The sequence below is a fragment of the Spermophilus citellus genome (assembly GCF_964194105.1).
Source record: "Spermophilus citellus genome assembly, chromosome: 10".
Taxonomy (NCBI): Eukaryota; Metazoa; Chordata; class Mammalia; order Rodentia; family Sciuridae; genus Spermophilus; species Spermophilus citellus.
Window position 1 is genome coordinate 32,331,868 of NC_138197.1, and position 23,423 is coordinate 32,355,290.

At 38.0% G+C, this 23,423-nt stretch overlaps 1 protein-coding gene across 1 annotated transcript in view; it reads right to left on the minus strand.

The window, feature by feature from the left end:
* Positions 1-23,423, minus strand: part of LOC308658147 (antigen WC1.1-like) — a gene marked incomplete at both ends in the record, with an annotated part of 116,544 nt that overhangs the window by 72,873 nt on the left and 20,248 nt on the right. The window contains 5 exons of the mRNA XM_081310774.1: positions 8,452-8,766; positions 14,049-14,366; positions 14,458-14,766; positions 21,919-22,233; positions 23,084-23,138. Of these exons, the coding sequence (XP_081166900.1) occupies positions 8,452-8,766; positions 14,049-14,366; positions 14,458-14,766; positions 21,919-22,233; positions 23,084-23,138 (1,312 nt within the window). The remainder of the gene's footprint in view (positions 1-8,451; positions 8,767-14,048; positions 14,367-14,457; positions 14,767-21,918; positions 22,234-23,083; positions 23,139-23,423) is intronic.

Below are 23,423 nucleotides of genomic sequence, written 5' to 3' on the forward strand. Positions count from 1 at the left end.
CTCTAAGATATCACCTCACTACAGTCAGAATGGCAGCTATTCTGAAGACAAACAACATAAGTGTTGGCGAGGATGTGGGGGAAAAGGTACACTCATACATTGCTGGTGGGACTGAAAATTGGTGCAGCCAATTTGGAAAGCAGTATGGAGATTCCTTGGAAATCTGGGAATGGAACCATCATTTGACCTCTCCTAGGTCTATACTCAAAGGACTTAAAAACAGCATACTACAGGGACAGAGCCACATCAATGTTTACAGCAGCACAATTCACAATAGCTAAACTGTGGAGCCAACCTAGATGTCCTTCAGTGGATGAATGGATAAAAAAATGTAACATATATACACAATGGAATTTTACTCAACATTAAAAAAGAACAAAACCATGGCATTTGCAGGTAAATGGATAGTATTGGAGAAGATAATGCTAAGTGAAATGAGCCAATCCCCCCCAAAACAAATACTGAATGTTTTTTTCTGATATAAGGAGGTTGACTCATAGTGGGAATAGGAGGGAGAGCATGGGAGGAATAGATGAATTGTAGATAGGGAAGAGGGGTGGGAGGGAAAGGGAGAGGCAGGGGATTAGCAAGGATGGTGGAATGTGATGGACATCATTATACAAAGTACATGTATGAAGACTTGGAATTGGGTGTCAACATACTTTATATTCAAACATAGATACAAAAATTGTGGTATACATGTGTATTAAGAATTGTAATGCAAAGAAAAAAAAAGAATAGCGTTACCTTAGATTAGGTAGAGGGAAGTGAAAGGAGGGGAAGGCAGGAGATGTGGGGATAAGAAAGATAGTAGAATGAAACAGACACTATTACTTTACGTATGTATGTGGCTGTATGACCAATGTGATTCTACAGTATGTATAATCAGAAAAATGAGAAATTAAATCCCATCTATGTATGATATATCAAAGTATATAAGTGCATTCTACTGTCATGTATAACTAATTAAAACAAATAATTAAAAGAAATTTTACCACCTGCATACCAGATAGAGCACTAATCTCTAGAATATATAAAGAACTCAAAATCTTAACACCAAAAAAACCCCACAAATAATTCAATCGATAAAAGGACTAAGTAATATATTTTCAGTATGTCCTCTAACATGACACTCGGATACTTCCCAGAGATGATGTACAATCAATCAACAAATTTATGAAAAAATGTTCAACATCTCTAGCAATTAGAGAAATGCAAATCAAAACTACTCTAAGATTCCATCTCACTCCAGTAGTAATGGCAGTTATTAAGGATACAAAGAACAACAGGTGTTGGTAAGGATGTGGGGAAAAGGGCACACTCTTACATTGTTGATGGGACTGAAAATTGGTGCAACCAGTCTGGAAAGCAGTATGGAGATTCCTTGGAAAACTGGGAATGGAACCACCATTTGATCCAGCTATCCCACTTCTCAGTCTATACCCAAAGGACTTAAAAACAGCATACTGCAGGGACACAGCCACATAGATATTTATAGCAGCACAACTCACAATAGCTAAATTGTGGATCCAACCTAGATAACCTTCAGTAGATGAATGGATAAAGAAAATGTGGCTTATATATACTCAGCATTAAAAGAGAATAAAATCATGGCATTTGCAGGTAAATGGATAGAGTTGGAGAATATAATGCTAAGAAAAGGAAGCCAATCCCCCCAAACCAAATGCCAAATGTCTTCTCTGATATAAGGATGCTGATTCATAATGGGGATGCAGGGGGAGCATGGGAGGAATAGATGAACTTTAGGTAGGGCAAAGGGGGGGGGAGAGAAAGGAAGGGGGCATGGGAGTAGGAAAGGTGGTAGAATGAGATGGACAAAATTACCCTAAGTACATGTATGAAAACACAAAAGGTGAGACTCTACTTTGTGTTCAACCAGAGACATGAAAAATTGTGCTCAATTTGTGTAATATGAATCAAATTGCATTCTGCTGTCATATATAACTAGATAGAATAAATAAAATAGTTAAAAAACAAAAATCATTAATCTACCTCATTAAAATTGTTACTAAAAATGTTATAATTTGAATACTCCCTTTTCTTTCTGAACCTGATGTATTAACATGAAGGGTGGATTCCTGAAGTGTTACTACACTGGTAATTATAATTTACATCATTATTAAAGAGGGGTAATGAGAATTTACCTTACTTATAGAGTCAAAATTCAGATACAAAAATTCCAAACTGAAATCACTAATCTTTCAGAGGTTATGTTTTAAAGAACATGAGACCTGCAGGCACATCATAAAAATCAGCCCTCAATAATGTCCAGTGACAGGAATAGTAAAGATCAGCCTCTAGAACAGACACCTGACTAGCTGTAGATGTCAAAGAGAGTCATAACATGTGGGGAAAAAAATGATACCTACTCTTTAGAAAACTTCAGAGTGGATTATGAATAAGACCCATTCTAGGGCTTTGCCATTAACATAATTTTTTCAGTATGTCCTCTAACATGACTTTTCCATATTGACTAAAGTTTTTTAATTATGTGATAAAACAAATCCTTTCATTGATGTAGAATTGGGTAAGGAATTAATATTATTACAGATACTATTTTACTTTAAAACACAATTTCACTTCCTCATAGTTGTGGAGGATGGAAGTGTGAACTCAGTGTCAGCCAGGTTGGCTCCTTCTCTCAAGACTATAGGAGGGGATCCTTACTCACCCTCCCTCACTTTTGCTGGTCAGTGAAAGTCCTTGGTGTGCCTTGGCTCACAGATCAATCACTTTGGTTGCTGCCTCTATGCTTACCTGTACCTCTTCTCTTTGTCTGACTCTGTGTCTCCCCTCTTCTGAGAATGAGAGTCAGGTTGGATTAGGAGTGTGAGTGGGAGGCTTTAGAAAATGATTAAAGAATTCAATGCAAAACGGCAGGATGAAAATTCTCCACTTCATTTCTGCTATAGTAACTGGCCCTTCTTCTAAATCTGTGATGCTTCAGTGAAGATTCTTTGAATCTCTTCCTATGAAATATCACACTTAGAAGACAGAACCATGTCCCAGTCTAATCAACTGTCCAGGAGTAGTAAGATGGGTAGGAGGGACACTTGACTTAGTCTCATGAGACTAAGCAGTGATTGATGACAATGACATGAAAAGAAAAAGAAAAAAAGCATGAGGTTCCTTGTTTTTCCCCATGGTTGCATGTTGTTTCAATCATGACAAACACTGGAAATTACACGAGGCATGGTAAGGACATTTCAATATCTGCATGAGACTGATATTTTAATGACATGTGAATTCTTAATATTGAAATAATCCCATAGAGATTGTCATGTGAGGTACATAGATTTTGGATTCACCAGAGCCATCTATATGTTTGTTTGAAACAGTATCAACATTTTTTTCTGTGTCTCGTGCCTAACATTTCTCAATATGAAGGTCATGGCAGAGCCTAAATGACTTGGGATCCTCACCCATCTTGTGTCTGACTCATCTGAGAAGAGGAGGTGAATTTTCAAGATGAAGTCTATGCTGACACTGAAGGCCACTCCCCAGCTCCTTGTCCTCATAAAGGAAATCAGTCTCCCTAATCTCACCTGAAAGATATCAGGACTTATCTTTATGTAGGAGGGACAGCAGAAAAAGAACAATTTTACCAAGAATCACTGAATGGAGAATAAATATAATTAACCAATTTCCATGAAAACTCCAACGGAACAACACAGAAACAAATAAAAGTAACTTTAAAACCTTAAGATTTGCCATTTACATCTTAAACACTAGAGAACACGTTCTGCTTTCTGTGTTATAAATCAGAAGGGATAGAGACACACTCATGTTTCAGTTCCAAAGGAGAATGCATCTGGCCCACAGCAACCAACCAAGAAAAATGGTCTTCCTCTGTGGCCTAAGGAACTTGGAGGATTGGCATTAATAAGAACTGAACGTGCAGAATGTGTTTGGTTCATGGCAGCAAATAGACTCTTTTGGTGGCTTCTCTAATAGGAACAGACAGATAGGCAACTCACAGGCAAAGTCTGCATGTTGGTTGCTTCCTGTATAAATAAATGAAGTACTGTAATATTTATCCTAAATCCATTCTCAGTCTCAATTTCCATCATTAAATCTGTCTATCTGAATTCTCCAGTAAATATCTCCAGTAAATTCTCCTAAATACCTCAACATAATGGCCTTTTTTCATGGCTGTGTTTAAAGATCCATAGTGATAAATGCTGTTGACAGTGTTAAATGTGTTAAAAGTTACTAAAAATGATATACTGTCAAAGATACTCATGTGCTTATGTCCTTATGTTTTGACAGAGAAGACAGAACCTGGGGAGAGTAAGTGACTTGTTAGAGGTTAGAGATATGGAGTCATCAAGATCTTTCCACTGGGAGCTCATTTATGCCTCTCAAGAATAGCTCCTCTTGCTTCAGCTCCCTCCCTTTTTGAATCCCCCCTCCATGTCCTCAACAGCAGGGATATATTGTGTGCCTTTACCCTTGGTGCCTCATCTCTACTCTTATTTCACAGAGGTGGCCTCTACTTTACAAACTGGGTTTGTTTGCAAAAACACTTCAGTCAAGTCCCAGGAGGGTATGTAGAAACCTGGTCTTCAGGAAACTACTCTTTCTGTACCTGTGCCAGGTCCTAGTAGATCCCCAATTCTCCACATTCCAGCTTTTACAAAACTAGGGCTCTTTCATCTTGTGGTAATGGCCTCTCTCATTTCTTATCACTATTAGAACTTTTGGGCTCAAATCTATCCAAGTAAACAAAAGAGGCAGGATGGCAGGGTTGATTTCCAACATCTTTCATCAAGATTACCCTTTATTTATTCCACTAAGACCAAGATTGCCTCCTCCACCCTGCCTATAGCTGGGACTCATCTGCATACAACCAGTTCTCTAGGGTTTTGATCATAAGCCTTGTTTCTGCATCCATCTGTTTCCTCACCCATGACTTCACAATCTTACTAGGGCACAGAACTGTGTCACCTGAGTAGATGGGAACATCACCATCAGATGTGATATTTGACCAGGCAGAGGTCCACATAATTCCAGTATCTTCCTTGAAGACTGAACTTGCCTTGTTCTCTTGGGCTTCCCAGTCATCTCTGAAAGCCAAAGTGGCATCATGACTTTCACTTTGAGGGATAGCAGGAGAAAAGGAGAGTGGTTAAGGGACCTCAGAAATGAGCAAAAATGCTTGTAATCAGGAAAGATAAAATGGGGGCAGAGGAGCTTCAAAGGAGACATATAATCTAAACTTCCAACCCTGGCATGATACAGGAGAGAGGCATTTGAAGAGAAATTGAGAATCTGCCTCCATGTTTTCTAATTTGAAGTACTAATGTCTTTTCAGAATTTTCCATGTTCCAGAAATGTTTTTAGGTGCTGGATGTATATATATTTCAAGGAAAAAATGCAGATAAAACCAAACAGTTTCAAGCCATTTGAAGTTTATGAGAGACCTGGTTGGAAAAAGAAAGAAAAATTGCATCGTAGAGGTCCACTGATTCACGTGAATCATTCTCACTAGAGCAAATTCAAATTTACAGTCAGATATATCCTTGTCTGATTCTTTGCTTCAAGGACACATTGTTCCTTGGGAAAGTTTCAAGTTTCTTTAAAAGATGTCATCAATGGGGCCTTTTCTCCCCTCATTCTAACCTCAATATCTCAACATTGAGTCAATCTTACAAACTATTCTTTTTTTGACACAGCAAGGGTGTACAGAATTTACACAGATTACACGGAGTCAATATACCACTGTCTTCTGTGCTACTCAGATAATCCTTATGTAATATTTTCAACCCTCCAATGCCATTACCCAGACACTTTAAACTTCCTCTGTCTCCCTTAAAAGTTTTATTTCTTCCATTATCCTCATTCTTATCAAATGTACCTTTCAATGCATTTCTCTTATATTATTGAATCCATTGCATAGAAACTATATAACCTTCCCCCATATCTTTTCACCTGTAGCATTTTTTCCTTTTTTTCATTTAAATTAAATTTATTTTAATTGATGCCCAAACATAAATAGTATACCTATTAATAGAGTAAATAGATCTCTTGATGTATATATTTCTAATATGTTCTCTTTTGGCTTTTTGAAAAAAAGTTCATTACTGTTATCTATAGTCTTCCTACTGTGCAATGGTGCACCAGAACTTCTTCTTCCTATCTAAGTAAAGGCTATTACTAATTGATCAATCTAAAGCTTTCCATTTCTAACCCCTATGCATTCCAGTTTATGGTAATCACAATTCTATTCTAATGTTCTGAACTTTTATGAGGTCAACTCTTTCAGATTCAATGTATAGTGAGATTAAAAGACCCTTGTCCGTCTTTACCTAATTTCACTTAACCTAATGATCTTCAGATCATGCATGCTGCAGCAAATAAAATATTTTATTCCTTTTAATTTTTCACTTTTTTTGGATGAACAGTATTCCATTATGTAAATGTACTTCATTGTATCCATGTATTAGTTGATGGACACTTACATTGTTTCCCTTTCCTAGCTACTGTCAGTAGCACTGCCATAAACATGGGAGTACAGATGTCTTTTCAACATCCTAATTTCATTTCCTTTGGATATATGCTCAGCGGTGAATTGCTACATTATATGTTAACTTTTTATGGAGTTATCTGATGATGTCTTTGTATTTCTCTGTAAAGGACAGATTTGCCATGTTCTGTATTTTTGATTGGCAGATTTTTCCCTTGGTGCTATGAAAATTTCATGGCACTCACTTCTCATCTACATATTTTCTGTTGAGAAGTTCACTGTCAGATAAGTTAGGACCCCCATATGTGTTGTTTATTTCTTTTGATTGCTTGAGATTCTTTATCTTTCATCTTTGAGAGCTTATTATAATATGTAAAGAGCCCAAGTCTCCAGGTCAAATCTGGGTGCCCAACCCCCAAGCAGAGACTTAACTCTTTCCATAGTGTGCTACCTGAGAATTTGGGAAGCACTGAGGAGGGTGGTCCTGTGGCCACCAACACTGCAATGCTGTCACACACTGAGGCCACAGCCTGCCAAGGCAACACAGAACTGGGGAGGGACCAAGGCCCTCAATGCTGAGCTGCCTACTCTTGAAGTGGACTGACGGACCAAGATTCTTGCAACCAACCACGGGTTCTTCTTGAGTCTGTCCCACCAGCACACAGCTCTTGCTCTATGAGTTCTGTGACACCTTTGAGGTCTCTAATTCCTACTGAGTGCTGAATATCACCATGGTGGGCCTGGCATTGTGATCTAAGACAAAATCCTATTTCTGCTTTTGCATCTTGCTTCTTAGCAAGTGGAGACTTGATTTTTTGTTGTTGTTAAGATAGGTTGGGGGAGCATTGGTGGAGACAGTCTCTCTGTTGTCTAATTAAACATAGTTCCAGAGTCTCAGTCTTAGTTTACTGGCATGAGGATGAGGCTTGTTAGGCTCTACTGGGCACCTTTCTAGTCCTGAGTTACACATCTAAGGCCTGGATATTACCATTCCATTCCCCAAGAAGGATGCATCTTCCTTCATACTGGGCTGCTTGGATTATGGGAAAGGGCAACTCCTATTTTCCCTTCTCCTTCAGTACTCCTTTTTATATTTATCTCATAAAAGCAGGCACTTACCTTGTTTCTTTTCTTTTCATACACTGGGTTAATTTTCTCCTATCAAGTTGTTTGTGTGCGAAAAACTGTTTATGTGGTGTATTTGTGGGAGATCACTTAATAACCATCTTGATCTGAGTCCTAAACTACATAATCTCTTACCATAATAAACATGCATTAATATTTTATTGCTTTCAACATTGATCTGGGAGCACAGTGTTAAATTTACCTCCCAATATGAGTTTATACAGAAATTGCTTTAAACAGAAATGTAGAGAGAATCTACTGTAGTACTGATGGAAGGATTGTGACTCACAGCATTTCACTCACAGTTCTCTGGCCCTTCCTACCAATGAACTAAGAATTGCAACTTTCCAGTAGCCCATAAATTCCCTTGTGATGTGTTTAATCCCTGTGCCTATATACCTACTAACTCAGTGCAAAAATATCTCTGACTCTACATTACAAACACTCAATTCAACTGAGGAAAGTAAAGCCTCATTATTGTTTGTTCTTTGAAAATCACTACAAACAGAGTGTGTATGCTAACTTGTGTGCTAATCTTAAAAATAGAAAATTAGAGAAACAAAATTATGCAGATTGATTTTAAGTTGAAATACTCTACAAAAAATATCTTATCATACAATAGTGGTGAGCAGTAAAATGACACTACTAGAGATTTACAAGACAAAATGAAACTCATGAAATTTCATTTTATAAATGAAACCCATCGTTCACTGCTATCCTTGATTCCACTGATTGAGGCAATGTCCTCTTAGTCCTCTCTGGACAATTCATCTCCTGTTCCCCTAGGGATCAGACACTATTTCCATTCTCTTAGGTAGTGGAGAATGCACTGACCATACCTGAGCAGATGACTCCTGCATCTTTAGAGTGCCCGCAGTTGTTCTTTTCCCAGACCAGGGCAGGGCAATTCCACAAGGAGTCCTCCTCCCCTGTGCAAGCCATGTCTGTCAGCCAGATGGGCCCTGATCCCTCTCCAAATTGTGCATAGAGCAAGGCATTCAAGGCCACTCCACAGTTCATTTGTCTGCACACCACATTCGCATCATTCAGGTCCCAGCTATTGTGACAGACAGTGCCCCAGGAATGCTGGTGAAGAATCTCCACTCTGCCTGCACAACGACTGCCCCCGTCCACCAGGCGGAGCTGTGGAGTCTCTGAGGAGAAAGAATCATGTCAATGGTTGTATTTACAAAGAGAGTGAGAGGGGTTCTCTTGTCATGTGGTACTCTCTCCCCCACCAAGCAGTTTGCAGAATTACTTTCAGAATGAAGAGGTTGCTGTGTAAGATATGGATCATCCATTATACTAGGGCAGCAGCTAGGTCTCAGTTTCTACCATAACATGTTGGAGAATTAATTGTGAAAAATTAAGAAATGGAATAAAATACAATGTAATCAAGTGAGTAGTCTTAGGTAGGAGTTATTATGTAGATCTTATTAGAATAAAACTTGTTATTGGTAGATTTCTGCATATGATGTGACAAAACAATTGGAGAAATGGAGTAGCTAAAAGTGTATTTTCTTAATGATTTCTAAGATTTAGTATAATAGGCCAGTATCTGAATTGATTTCCTCATAAAATACATACACTTGAGTACCCATGGCCTGAGATTTGGAAGGATGAGAGCACATGGGATGGAGTAGGAAATGGGGTAAGATCATCAGGTGTTTCCGTTGACAGCCATGAATCCAGGAAAAAAATGCAATTAGATAGACATTAAGACTGAAAAATGAATGGATCATAAGACAAATCAGAGTTAATGCAATATATTTCACTAATGAGTCTAGGCTTCATAGTTCAAACATGGAAAATTAATTTGTAGGTTGGGCAACCTCCCCAAATAGGTGATGTCAGGTAGTGACATTGCCCAAATGCCACCAGGAATCCTAGAATGTTACTTCCCCCCCAAATATATCTAGTCTGTTCTTGGACTTCCTGTCAGGAGTTCTTGATGAGGAGGCAAATAGCAGAATAGAAGTACCTTTGTGACTCTGTAAGGAAAAAGATGCAGGGAACACAGGGGAAACTGTATTCTGAGAAGAGAAATAGGAAGAACACTGGGAACCAGTAAGAAATGATGAGAAATGTGAATGATATGGAGAAGCATTACAAGGCTTTGCCAGAGAAAAGTACAAGGCAATTTACAACTTCAACTCCATCTATCTTATCTGTGGGAGACACACATGATTCTTACAAGCTTAAGATCAAGTTTGGGGAGTTGTTCTGAGAAGGACTTCTCTTGCAGAACAAGGAAGCCTTAGAGAAGGAATTGATCATATTGCTCAGCAAGTTCTCAGAGTGCTATAAGTGGGAGCCATCTTGAGAAGGGACACATTGTAGGGGCTAAACTGTGCTGGGATTATAAAATTTGGATTAATCATACTTCAGTATCTCTGGGTGATTCTTCCACAGTGACAGGGTGGAAGAGTGACCACCTCAGTCTCAGGAAGTGACTGACAGAAACACACTGAGATAGTGGCACAGAAGGGACTTGAGGTCTAATTGATACGTGGTTCATCTCTATGTGAAGAGGAGTGATTCCAGTCTTATACAGTTGCACATGGAGGCCACGTCTGATAGCTCAGAGACCACATTTTGTGATTCACTCCATTTCTATGTCCGCCTCTAAGGTGGAGCTCAGTGGTTTGATTGCTTACACCACTTTTTACAGGCATTCCAGGGATTCGCCATGACTAGGCACTGGGCATGCCCCCATGGGCCTGAGGTCTTTGGCGTAGTGTGTGCCTACCAGTTGGGTCCACAAACTACTGAAGGAAGGGCTTGTGATGCCTTTGACTTTTGCTATGTCCCCATGTTTGCAAACAGAACCCCTCCAATATGATTATGGCCTGACCCATCAATATTCCATTTACCTCCATGGCAGGAAATGAGGAGCAAAGTACAGCCAGCATTTGAAACTAAATTCTAGCTCACTTTGATGGGAACTCAAAGGAACAGCAACTGGTTTCATTTTTAGTCTACTAACCCCACATATCTGGTGGATTTAAATGTTAAATGAGCAGGAAAGAGTTCTCTGCATGCAAGTATTTTGTATGGAAGGAATTTTAAGTAATTTTTTTCTTTTTCAATTTATAAAGTTTTATATTTTCCTTACTATTATGTATTTAGTGCATTTTAAAAATTCCTTAAATGGATTTTTCTCTTTCTCATCTTTTTTAAATAAAAGAATTTTCTTCTTAGTTTTTATTTCCCCTTTTCTCTTTGTATTTTTCTGCAATCTTTCTTTTTAAATTAATTTTCCTTTTATTAATTTATATTTTTGTTCATTCTATATTTATTCTTCCTTTATCTATTTACTGCTTTTTAGTTGTTATTAGTGTGTTTGATTATTACTGTATTTATATAGCTGATTTATGTTTACGTGTTAAATACTGCTATTATTCATTTCTTCTTTCTGAGGTATGATGGTGATTAAACCAAGAGCCTCAAACATGTTGGATGTGCTTTGCCACTGAGCTACACCTTCAGCACTTGATTGAGTTTGTACCTTAACATAGCCATGACCTAGCTCTGCTCAAGACTTGGTGGACGTTATGGTTTGGATGTGAGGTGTCCCCCAAAAGCTTCTGATGAGACAATGCAAGAAGTTTTAGAAGAGAAATGACTGGGTTATGAGAGTCTCAACCTAATCAGTGAATTAATCCCATGATAGTATTAACTGAGAGGTAATATTATTCTTGTCTTTGAGAGAAACCAGGGAGTTCAGTGTACTTGAAGGAGGAGGATAATAATGGGACATCATGTTGTCTAATCAGGGTAAGAAGAACATGTACAACCACGAGAAGAGTGGGAAACTGGGAAACTGAAAAGGGAAAACATTTGGAGTTTGCATGAGGATGAATTGTCTGGAAAAGAAGCACCAAGAATATATGCCATAAGGAGAAGAGGCAATAGTTAGGGAAATAGACAATGCAATCAAGATCTCAAGCTGGACAGTTAGTGATGGTCAATAGTGTGGCCATAAAAGGAGATGGGGTGTGAAGGAGTGCTTCAGAGGGCGAAAGTCATTAATGGAGAGGCCAGGATGTTATTTCAGTTGTGTTCAAGGATGCTGGCAGCACCAGGAACAGGAGACAGAGGAGCCTGGTGAGGCTGGTACTGCAGCCTTCCTGGATGAGGGGGAGTGACCAGACTGGAGAGAGGCACCAACTTACATGGGGCAAATTTCAAATAGCTGAACATGGATTAAAAGAAAATAAATTGTTGAAAATAGAAATATTCAATGATTTGGCCAGAAAAAGAAAAGAAACATACGTTGAAAGGAAAATGCAGAACCTTCAAATAATAAGGAAATCATTGTTTTCAGAGGACAGCCAGATTTTTGTGAGAACATAAAACTGAAGAGGACATTACAGTTATTAAGAATTTAGAAGATGTTAGGCTCTCATTTCCTCCAGGCCCCATGGAATGTTTTCTGGGAGAGGAATGAAGTGGGCATATTAGTTTGCAGTAGCATATGGATAAAGGCTCAAAGGAGGTAGTATCAACCAAGACCTCTGGGACTGTGAGGAGATAAATTCACGGTGAAAATAAGGGTAGTCAGGGTTCCTCATCTCAAAGCATTCCTCCATGATATGTCAGATGAGAAGAATAACAGTTTTTAAACAGGATTTTTATTGGGCCCATGCTTTGGAGAGGCCTCCAGCTCTTCTTATACTTTTTCTTTGGAGAGGCCTCTAGCTCTATATACTAATCATGCATCTCTTTCCCACCCTTCTCCTGCTCTGCTCATGATGGGATTTATCAAGGTCACTATGCTCCTCCCACCTCAGTATTTACCCTGACCAAATGCTCTGCTTCTTCCTGCATTGGACCTTTACTCCTTCTTTAGTTCTTAACTTAAATATGAATTTTCTCTTACTCAATGCACATATTTCTACAGCACCTACCATGCCTCATGTCATTCAACTTTATGCATGGCATGAGTACAATAACTGTGGTAGAAACATTCAACTTCTTAATAAGGAAATACAGTTTAATTAATATAACAAGACTGCATTACCCAATTGCTTGGAAAGTTTATTAGAGTATAGCTTCATGCTCCCATATTCTCTGTTCAGTCTCTCTGATACTTTTTTCATAAATTGCTATGATTGCAGGCTTCCTTACATATGCCTTTGAAACAAGATTGCAAGAACTGAATCAAGTAATCTCTATCCAGTATTCATTTTGTAGAATTCATTCATTCATATTTTGTAGACTTATTTCAACTCATCCATTATGTTTGAATCTCAGAATTCACCCATGAAATGTGCATGACCCCAATTGGCATGGAAGCAAGTGGGTAGGAAAGTCTGGGAACTCTCAGTGGCACTCCTGATACTAAGACTGCCCAATACATGAGAATTCCTACCTAGATTTGCCATAGGTTCCACACAGCACAGGAGGTGGGGTGACTTGCTGGAGCCACATAGCCACATAACCTCTCAGAGATGGGTGGGGCTTGCCAAGATTCCAATCAACCTGTTAATTGCAAGCCACCATGAAGAAAGACTCCACCTGCCAGATCCTTATTCCTGCCATTAATGTACTCTCCTTTAAATAAAGGCTGGAGCCAATTTCTTCACATCATACACACCCTTACAATATCAACCATAAACTATAACAATTACATGAAAAAGAAAAGTAATTAAACATGTATAACACACCCTTAGCAAATATCTTTATGATCTTATGGTAGAAAAGTTTTATTTAGTGTACAAAAATGTTGATAAGCTGTGCTTCATTAAGAACAATACTTGACATTTGAAAGAAGACCATATTAAAGAGAGTGAAAGTAAAAGGACAAGAGTTAAAAACCATATACAAATACATACATATTTGACCAAAAGCTATTGTCATGATAATAGATAGGATCATTATTTGAGAAGTCAACAAGCATCAAATCTCAATATCACTTGAATGTATTAATACATGGTCATGTGGTCATTCAGTAGAAAACAGCAATAAAAAGAAATGAAGCTCTGCTACAAACACAAAATGAGTGAATTCTAAGTGCAATGTGGATTCAAAGTAGTCAAAAAGATGTGGCATGACTTTACATAAAAGTCAAAAGCTGACAAAATTTTTCTTTGGCAGCAGAAGTTATGGTGGTCTTCTTTGCAGGGAGGAGGGCACAGTGATTGCAGGGATGTGCAGGTTACTTCTGGGAGATTCTAATGTTCTCTGTCCAGGATGAGGAACCTGACAGAGCTGTTGTTCATTGTTATACATTGTTGTCCATGAATTTGAATAAATAAAAAGGCTTACTTAAAAACATTGCTTTTAATACCACTTGACAGGGCCAGAAAGATGAATGATAATTGAGAAGAATCCTATTTTACCACAGAATGTCTCATTTTTGAACTCAGCTCTCCACACTGTCTGCTCTTAGAGCCATGTCACTCAAGTACCAGTTAGCCCTGCCCTCTCTTACCTGAGCAGACCACAGAGGCTGTGTTTCCATGGGCACAGGCAGGAACACCCAGGGCAGTCACAGGGCAATGCCACAGGAAGGACTCAGACCCTGAGCAGTGGAATCGGTCTCTCCAGATCTCATCTCCTCCTTCCACAGAGTATGCTCCCTTTGGGGTGGAGATGGCGACTCCACAGCCCAGCTGACGGCAAACAACATTGGCATTGGCCATATTCCAGTGGGAGGCACAGAGTGTTCTCCAGCCTCCAGAGGTCTTCATCTCCACTTGACCCTCACACTGAGAGCTGCCATTTTTCATGAGCCTGACTTCTGTATATCCTGGTAGAAGACAGGGTTTTAGCTACATCCCACATTTTTCTTACGCCCCACAGAGTGCATAGGGAGGTTAACATCCTGTTGTGAGTCTCACCTGAGCAGACAATTTGCACAGCCCCTCTGTGGGGACACCTTCCTCCAGGACAGGGCACTCTGGGGCAGAACCAGAGCTCAGGCTCCTGTCCTTTACACTGGAACTCTTCAGCCCAGACCTGTTCACTGTCCTCTCTGAAGGGCAGGTTCCCTAAGACAGGTGCAGCCTTGCCACACCCCAGCTCTGCACAGATGACCTGGGCCATGGGGAAGGTGAAATTCCCATCAGATACTGGAATCCATCCCTCTCCAGAATTCACTTCCACTCGCCCAGAGCAGGGTCCACCTCCTCCATCCAAACGCACAAATCCTGTGGAAGAAAGTAAGTAACAAAATGAGTACCTTGTCTTGGAACTGGGAGCTACATGTCACAGGCAATGCTTAAGAGCTTTCTTTTCCCCCAGGGTGTGGTGAAGGTGTTCAATAGTTGGTACCAAAATATAAATTCCGTGAGCAAGTGTGTGAACACAAATTTATGAGGAGAAATTTAAAGGGTCAGTTCTGAATGATTGACTCAATAAATAAAGATCTATCTATCTATCTATCTTTATATGTATCTATATATAACATATATATCATATATATATGTGTGTTTGTGTGGTTGTAATATGTGTGTTTTTATTTTCTTCTGTATGAACATATTATCCTTCATATTAAAAAGATACCTATGTGTTTGTTTATATATCTCTCTCTTCTACCTCCATTTTTATAAGAGCCATATCTACCCACTGAATTTGAAATTAAGTAGAAAAAGACTAGGCTTAATTTTCACTATTTTCTTCTCAAAAACTTTATTCATTAAAAAATTCCAACTAAGTTAACATTTGTTAATGAGTGAAAAAATTCAATATGTATTAAAAAATTGAACATTTATATTTATTTCCCATTTAGGCATGAGGAAAGAGTCCAGTAAATACTGTGAGAATGAGATGAATCCAGGTTATCTTGACTAAAATAATCAGGGTTCTTTACATCATATTTCCTATTAATGAAGACAGGGAATTTAGAAGAATGATAAGAAGTTAAAAAAAGAATTTATCAAGAGATTTGAGCATTTTTTTGCCTTTTTGTTTTATTTTGTTTTGAGGGATTATTTTGTTATTAATAAGTAGAGATGGAAGAAGCCATTAGATCTTTATCAAAGCTGATCAAGAAGGGGTTTCAAGTGTAGGTTTAGACCTTTGGGCAGGCATCCCACCACAAGTATGGAAAAGTTATGTAATAGTAAGTTTATGTGGTGAAGAAATTCTGCAGAGAAATCTTGCTGAAGAGAATAATATGATCAGTGTTTATTTTTCCAAAGTAGATCTTCAAAATGGAACAAACATGAAAGCATTAATCAATTTTATTAAAATTTTTACTTAAAGCATTATAATTAGAATACTTTCATTTCTCTCTGAAACTGATGTATTAATATCAAGTGTGGATTTGTGACCTTGTGACTACAAGGTCATTTTATTTTATATCATTTTATTTTATATTATTATTACATTATTTATATCATTATTTTATATTATTATTATATATTATTACAGAGGAGTGATGACAATCTACCTTAATTAGAAAGTCACAATAAAAGTACAGAATTTCAAAATGAAATCACTCTACTTTAGGATGTTATGTTTTAAAAAGCATGAGACTTCTGCAGGGCATCATAAAAATCAGCTATCAATATTGGTGTCCAGTGACAGGAACAATAAAGATCAGTCTCCAGAACAGAAACCATCACTATAGTCTCTGCCTGTGGATGCAGCCAGATCTTTTTCTGTGTAGATTCTGGTTTCCACTCAGTTACATCTCCACACTAGGGGTTAACACCACCACCACCACGAGTTGTGCATGACTGATTATAGTTCTGGATCAATTAGATACACAAATTTGTCTGCAGAAACACTACCTCTTTTTGATTTTCTTGTTTTTTTATTGTATATGATATATTTCTAGCTCCCAAGATATAGAATGTCTCAATAAAGGTAGAATAACATTAATTTTGAGTTCTATCTAAGAGAATTCAGAGGAATATCTGATTATAGTGTCATTCAGTTGAAATACTATATGGGAATGTTTTTCTTAGGCACTGGACTAAGAAAATATTGATATTTCTATTGGAATATCAAAACTTTGTAAAGAATTTTTGCATAATTTTCATTAATGAAAATGGAAACATTTCAAATAAAGAAATAGAGCATTCAATTCAGATTTCACCTTTACTCTTCTACTCTTCACAGGTCAGAGAGACCTAATCCAACTGTAGTCTGAGGGGATGAAGAGCAAAACTCATTCAGTACATGTACTCAAACGATTAACTGAGCATCTGTCATTTTGCTGAACAGACCCTGAAGTGTTCAGAGGGCAGTATTGTTGCAAACTCAACAGTATTTTAATTCATCTTTAAAACTATATTAATTGTTTATAATTTTCTAGGCATTTTTAATGAACTAATACATCCAGAATTCTTGAATCATTTTATTTTTAAAAATACTTGATGTACAAATTAGAGTCAGCTACCATCTACACAGAGATGATCCCCACTTGTTATTCTTAGGGGTTGAATTACTCTGTTGCATTTAATATATAAAATATAAATAGAATAGTCAAAATATATATAATATAAATATATAAAATATATAAAATATAAAATATAAATATAAATATAAATAGAATAGTCAAAGTGTGGTTCAGGAGCAGGTATACATTCTTCTGTAAATCCAGATCCATTGATTCCAGATGTAGGTATTTTTATTGTCTACATAGTTCTTCAGCTAAGTAGGCATTTCTTATATCATAGTGATTTAGAAATCCTCATTACTTCTATTTGCAAAAATACATACCAGTTTTGGTAATATGTTGATAGTATAAAGGGATTTGGAGATAAAAAAATGATTTCCCTTACTCATCTGCATTACCAGATGGTTGAGGTAAATAGTACCACCATTTTATTGTCTACTTTTCTGTGCACCTTTCTTGCTTATACAAAATATATGTTCAAATAAAACTAATGTGTGCAGGGTGCAGTGGCACATGCTACTCAGGAGACTGAGGCAGGAGGATCATAAATTCAAAGCCAGCCTCAGAACAGTGACACTCTAAGTAACTTAGTGAGACACTGTCTTTAAATAAAATATCAAAAAGGGCTGGGAATGTGGCTCAATGTTTAAGCACCCCTGAGTTTATTCTCCAGTACCCCCGGAAAAAAACAAAACAAACAAAACAAAAATTAATATGCCATATGGAACCTATTATTCAGTCTGAACAATCTATAGTCACAAAATCCCAGAGGTCTGAATGTTGAAGTTGATTCATTTGGGCCACTGGAGTATGAACACATAATTATCAATTATTTATTCAGAATAGACCTTCTTCTTGAATCACGAGGAAAACCTATATGAAGGCTTGAACATTATTTAAGAGGTCTAAATTGGTAGAATTTACCCACAATGGTCATTTTTCAAGTCTCTTGAAAGAATTGACATGCATTTCTCCCTCTGAGTTTTTTTTTATAATATTTTATTGTTGGTTGTTCAAAACATTACATAGTTATTAATATACCATATTTCACAGATTGATTCAAGTGGGTTGTAACTGATGTGACACAGCAATTCATAATCCCTCTGAGTTTTAAATAGCATTTATATCAGAAGCTTCTTCTTTTGAATTTTGAGACATAACATGAAGCAAATCTACTAACTGAGGTTTTTTTGAAACATAAAGTTTGAATATAATATTCAATGTTGAGTCCATAAGCCTCATTTCTGTACCCACCGATCTCCTCGTCTATCACTCCACAATCCTACTATTCTGTTTAGGGCACAGAACTGCATCACACTAAACAGAGTACATGGGAATGTCTCCATCAGTCATTGTATCTGGCCAGGCAGAAATCCATAAATTTCAAGTATCTTCCTCAAAGACCAAACGTTCCTTGTACCATTGGGCTTCCCAGTCACTTTGAAAGCCAGAGGTGGCATTATGACCTGCCCATCAAGGCACAGCAGGGAAAAAGAGAGTGGCCACTGGAGGCCCCGTAGGGTTAAAAATGCCTCTGACTGGAAAAGGATAAAAACGAGGCAGAGAGGTCTTCAAAGAAGACACAATCTAAACTTCCTTCATAATCCTAATGTAGGAAATATATATATAAAGGCTATTTTGAGAGTCTCCTTCTATGTTTTCTTATTCAAAACATACCAAAACTTGGTATGTTCTAGAAACATTTTTGGTTTTTTTTTTGGGTTCTGGATATGTATATTTCAGGGAAATAATATTCTTATCTTTGTGAAGGTTCACATCTAGTGAGGACATAAAGTTTCAAGTTATAGGAAAAATTTATGAGACCTGGGTAGAAAAAGAAAGAAAAATTCCATCTGCAGAATTATATTGAAGTACATGAATCATTATCCTTGGAGCAAATTGAAAATTACAGTCAGGTTTTCCCTCGTCTGATCTTTTGCTACATAAACACATTGCTTCCTTGAGAATGTTTTGATTTTCTCAAAAATGTGTCATTCATGGGAACTTTTCTTCACCTATTCTGACCTCAATGCCACAACTGTGGGTCACATTTGCAAATCATTTTTCTCACTTTGTACAGCTAATGTGTACAGGGTTCACACAAATGTAAACAGATTCCCTCCCCACCTTACACTAGATTCTTAAGCACCGCTCAGATAATCCTTATGTGCTCTTTGTCACCCTTGTGTTGCCATCCACCAGATACTGTAAGCTTTCTCCGTCTTCAAAAAATTTGGTTTGTCTCCTTGTTCCCATTGTTTTCAAATTTACCTCCCAATGTACTTTTCTTGTATCATTGAACCCATCAGATGTAAACTATATAATCTTCCCCCACATTTCTTCTCATTTTCGTTTTGTTCCCTTAAATTTATTTGAACTAATACCTAAAAACACAAATAGTATACATTTCAATGGGTAAATAGATGTGCTTGTGTATGTATACATTGTGTTATCTTTGTTTCCTCACACTTTATTTATTTTTGTTGAAAACTTCCAAATGCTTTTTTATGGCTTTTTGAAATGTAGTTTATTATTTTTTCTATAGTCACCCTCCTGTGCAGTGGTGCATCAGAACTTCTTGCTCCTATCTAAGCAAAAACTCTTATTCATTTATCAATCTGTAGCCTTCTATTTCCATCCTCTATACTTTCCAGCCTGTGGTTATCACAATTCCAGTCTCAAATTCGATATGGTCAACTCTTTTAGATTTGACATATAGTGTGTTTATAAGGCACTCTTCTTTCTTTGCCAGAGTTATTTCACAAAACATAATGATCTCCAGGTCAATGCATGCTGTAGTAAATAAAAGGATTTCATTCTTTTTTTTTTGTCCTACACAGTATTGCATTGTGTAAATTTACTTCATTTTATTTATCCATTTATCAGTTGATGGACAGTTAGGATTCACACAAATGTAGATTCCCTCCCCACCTTACACCCAAGGTCTTAAGCACTTAATTCCATTTCTTAGCTACTGTCGGTAGTACTACCATAAGCATTGGTATATAGATATCTCTTCATCCTGATTTTATTTCCTTTGGATATATGCTCAGCCATGGATTGCTATATCATATGGTAATTATTTTTGGGAGGCCCCTCTTATAATTTCTTTATATTTCCTTTGTCTGTAAAGGATAGTTTTGCTGTGTTCTGTATTTTTGATTGGCAGGTTTTACTTTCAGCTCTATGAAAATCTCATGGCACTTACTTCTGGTCTATATGTTTACTGTGAATCCTGTCATCAGGTGAATTAGGCCATTCCTATGTGTTTGTTTCTTTTTGATTGCTTGAGACTCTATCTTTCATCTTTGGGAGCTGTATTATAATATGTAAAGAGCCCAAGTCTCCAGGTCAAATCTAGGTGCCCAATTAAATTTTTAGCCCCAAACAGAGACTTAACTCTCTACTTTATTCATAGTGTGCTGTTTGGGGCTTTGGGAAGCAATGAGGAGGGTGGTCCTGTGGCCATCAACACTGCAATGCTGTCACACACTGAGGCCACAGCCTGCCAAGGCAACACAGAACTGGGGAGGGACCAAGGCCCTCAGTGCTATGAGCTGCCTACTGTTGAAGTGGACTGACGGATCAAGACTCCTGCAACCAGCCACAGGTTCTTCTTGAGTCTGTCGCACCAGCACATAGGTCTCACTCTGCCTGTGAGCTCTGTCCCTAATTCCTACAGAGTGCTGAGTATCACCATGGTGGGCCTGGCACTGAGCTCCAAGACAAAGTCCTGTGCCAGCCTTGTGCCCTGCTCCTTAGCAAGTGGAGTCTTGCTTCTCCCTCTGTCAAGGCAGCTTGGAGGAGTGGTGGTGGAGACAGTCTCTTTGCTACCTGACTAAACACAGTTCCAGATTCTCAGTCTGAACACACTGGTATAACAACCAGTGTTGGACAGTTCAGGGCACCAGGTTTCATTCTGGCAGGACTTGTCCCAGATTTTATGTCCATGGCCTGAGCTTAATTTCTTTTCCAGTCCCAAAGAAGGATGCATCTCTCTTCATGCTGGGCTGCTTGAGGTTGGAAACTTTTAATCTTCCTCCTTTTTGAATATGTCTTTCTTTTTAATATACTAAAACAGGTACTCACCTGGTTTATTGTCTCATATCAAGCTAGTTTGGTGTGTGAATAGCAGTTTACTCAGTGTTATTTGTGGGAGATCACTGAATAAATATCCTGGTCCTAAACTACATGATCTCTTGCTGTAATAAACATGCATTAATATTTTATGGCATTCAACATTGATTAGCCAGGGCTGGGTTACATTAACCTTCCTAAGTATAAGTTTATACAGATGTTGCTTTTAAAAGGAAATGTAGAGAGAATCTACTGTAGTAATATTACTGTAGTAATAAGGAAAGCCTGTGACTCAGAGCATTTCATTCACAGTTCTCTGGCTTTTCCTGCCAATGTGTTAAGAATTCTGAAGTCTGAATCTGGAAAGGAGAATTACAACTTTGCAGTAATCTAAAATTCTCCTGTGAGGTGTTCAATCCCAGCCCTGTTCCCATAAACCTATTAACCCAGTGCAAAAATATCTCTGGCTATGGCTATACATATATAAACACTCAATTAAACTGAGAAAAATAGAGCCTCATTTTTTCATGTCTTTTGAAAAGTGCTGTAAACTGGGTGTATATAGTAATTTATGTGTAATCCTAAAAATAGTAAATTAGAGAAACAAAATTATGAAGATTGATTGTAAGTGGAATCATCCTATAACAAACCCATCTTATCAAGAAAGAGAATTGAGAAAGGAAAGGATAATATTTGAAGTTTACAAGAAGGGAGACAAATGAAGCCCATCATTTGCAGCTATTTTGAACACTCAGGGTCTGTGAAAGAACCTCTTTGTCTTCCTTGGACTGTTCATTTCCTACTCCCCCAAGGGTAAGACATTCACTTATTTAGAACTTTTTATTATCCAGTACAGTTGGGAATTCACTGGCCATACCTGAGCAGATGACACCTGCGTCCATCTTGTGTGTGCAGTGTTGTTGTCCCCAGCCTAGAGAAGGGCATTTCCATACATGGGATTCCTTTCCTGTGCACTTCAGGTCATCCAGCCAGATGGGCCCTGATCCCTCCCCAAAGAGTGCCTCGTGCACGGCATTGAGGGCCTCACCACAGCCCATTTGTCTGCACACCACATGGGCATCGTTCAGGTCCCAGCTGTAGTCACACACAGTGCCCCAGGAATGCTGGTAAAAAACCTCCACTCTGCCTGCACAGCGACTGCCTCCATCCACCAGGCGGAGCTGTGGAGTGTCTGAGGAGAAAGAATCATGTCAAGGTTTGCATTTACAAAGAGAATGAGAAGGGTTCTACTCCCTCCCACAAACTAAGCTTTCAGAATGCAGAGTTTTGCTGCGTAAGACATGGCATTGTCATATCTGGGCAGCAACTAGGTCTCAGTTCCTACCAAAACAAGTAGGAAAATTAATTGTGTAAAAAAAAAAAAAGGAATTAAACTCATTGTAATCTAATAAGTAGTCTCAAGTAGAAGTTAGGTCCTATCAGAGGTAAAGTTGTTGTTGGTAGAGTTCTTCATAAGGTGTGATAAAATGTTTCCAGAAATGTCAGGATTCCTACTTTGAGAAGTTGAAAGAATTTTTTTTGTGTGTGTGTGTGAATGATCTCTGAGATTCAATGTAATGTGCCAGCATCTGAAATGGTTTCTAATAAAGCATGCATGCTCAAGTGTCAATGGTTTGAGATTTGGAAGAATGAGAGCACAGCAGATGGAGTAAGAAATGGGGATGAGATCATCAGAAGTCTCAGGTGACTGCTATGAATCCAGGGAAATACATAATTATATAGATATTAAGACTGAAAATGAATGGATCACAAGGCAGATTATGGTTTCCTTCAAAATATTTCACTAATGATTCTACATTTCAGAGTTCAGATCTGAATATTTTATTTCAAATCTGTGTTCACTTTAGGTAGACTGTGCAACCTACCAAAAATATGATGTCAGATGCTGACATTGCTCAGATGCCACTAGGAATCATTGAACGTTACTTTTTAAAATAATGGCTTGGATTTCCTGTCAGGAGTTGTTATTATTCAAAAGTAGGAGTTCTTAATGAGGGAGGGAAATTGCAGAATAGAATTACCTTTGTTGTGACTCTGAGAACGAAAAGAATCAGGGAACACAGTGGAAACTGTATTCTAAGAAGAGAAAGAGAGGACTTGGAACTAATTAAAGAAATTATTAGAATTCTGAATAATCCAGAGAAGCATTAAGGCAGCCCATAAAAAAGTACAAAGTAATTTACAAGATCAACTTCAGCTGCTTGGTGAGGGAGGCAACCTGCAAGCATAAGGTAAGCTGGAGAGTGCAGACAACCCACATGGTGTCAGCAGAGCAGCAGCCTTAGTTGTGGGAGAAACACATGATTCTTATAAGCTTTAGATCAAGTTTGGAGAATTGTTCTGAGAGAGACTCCTCCTGCA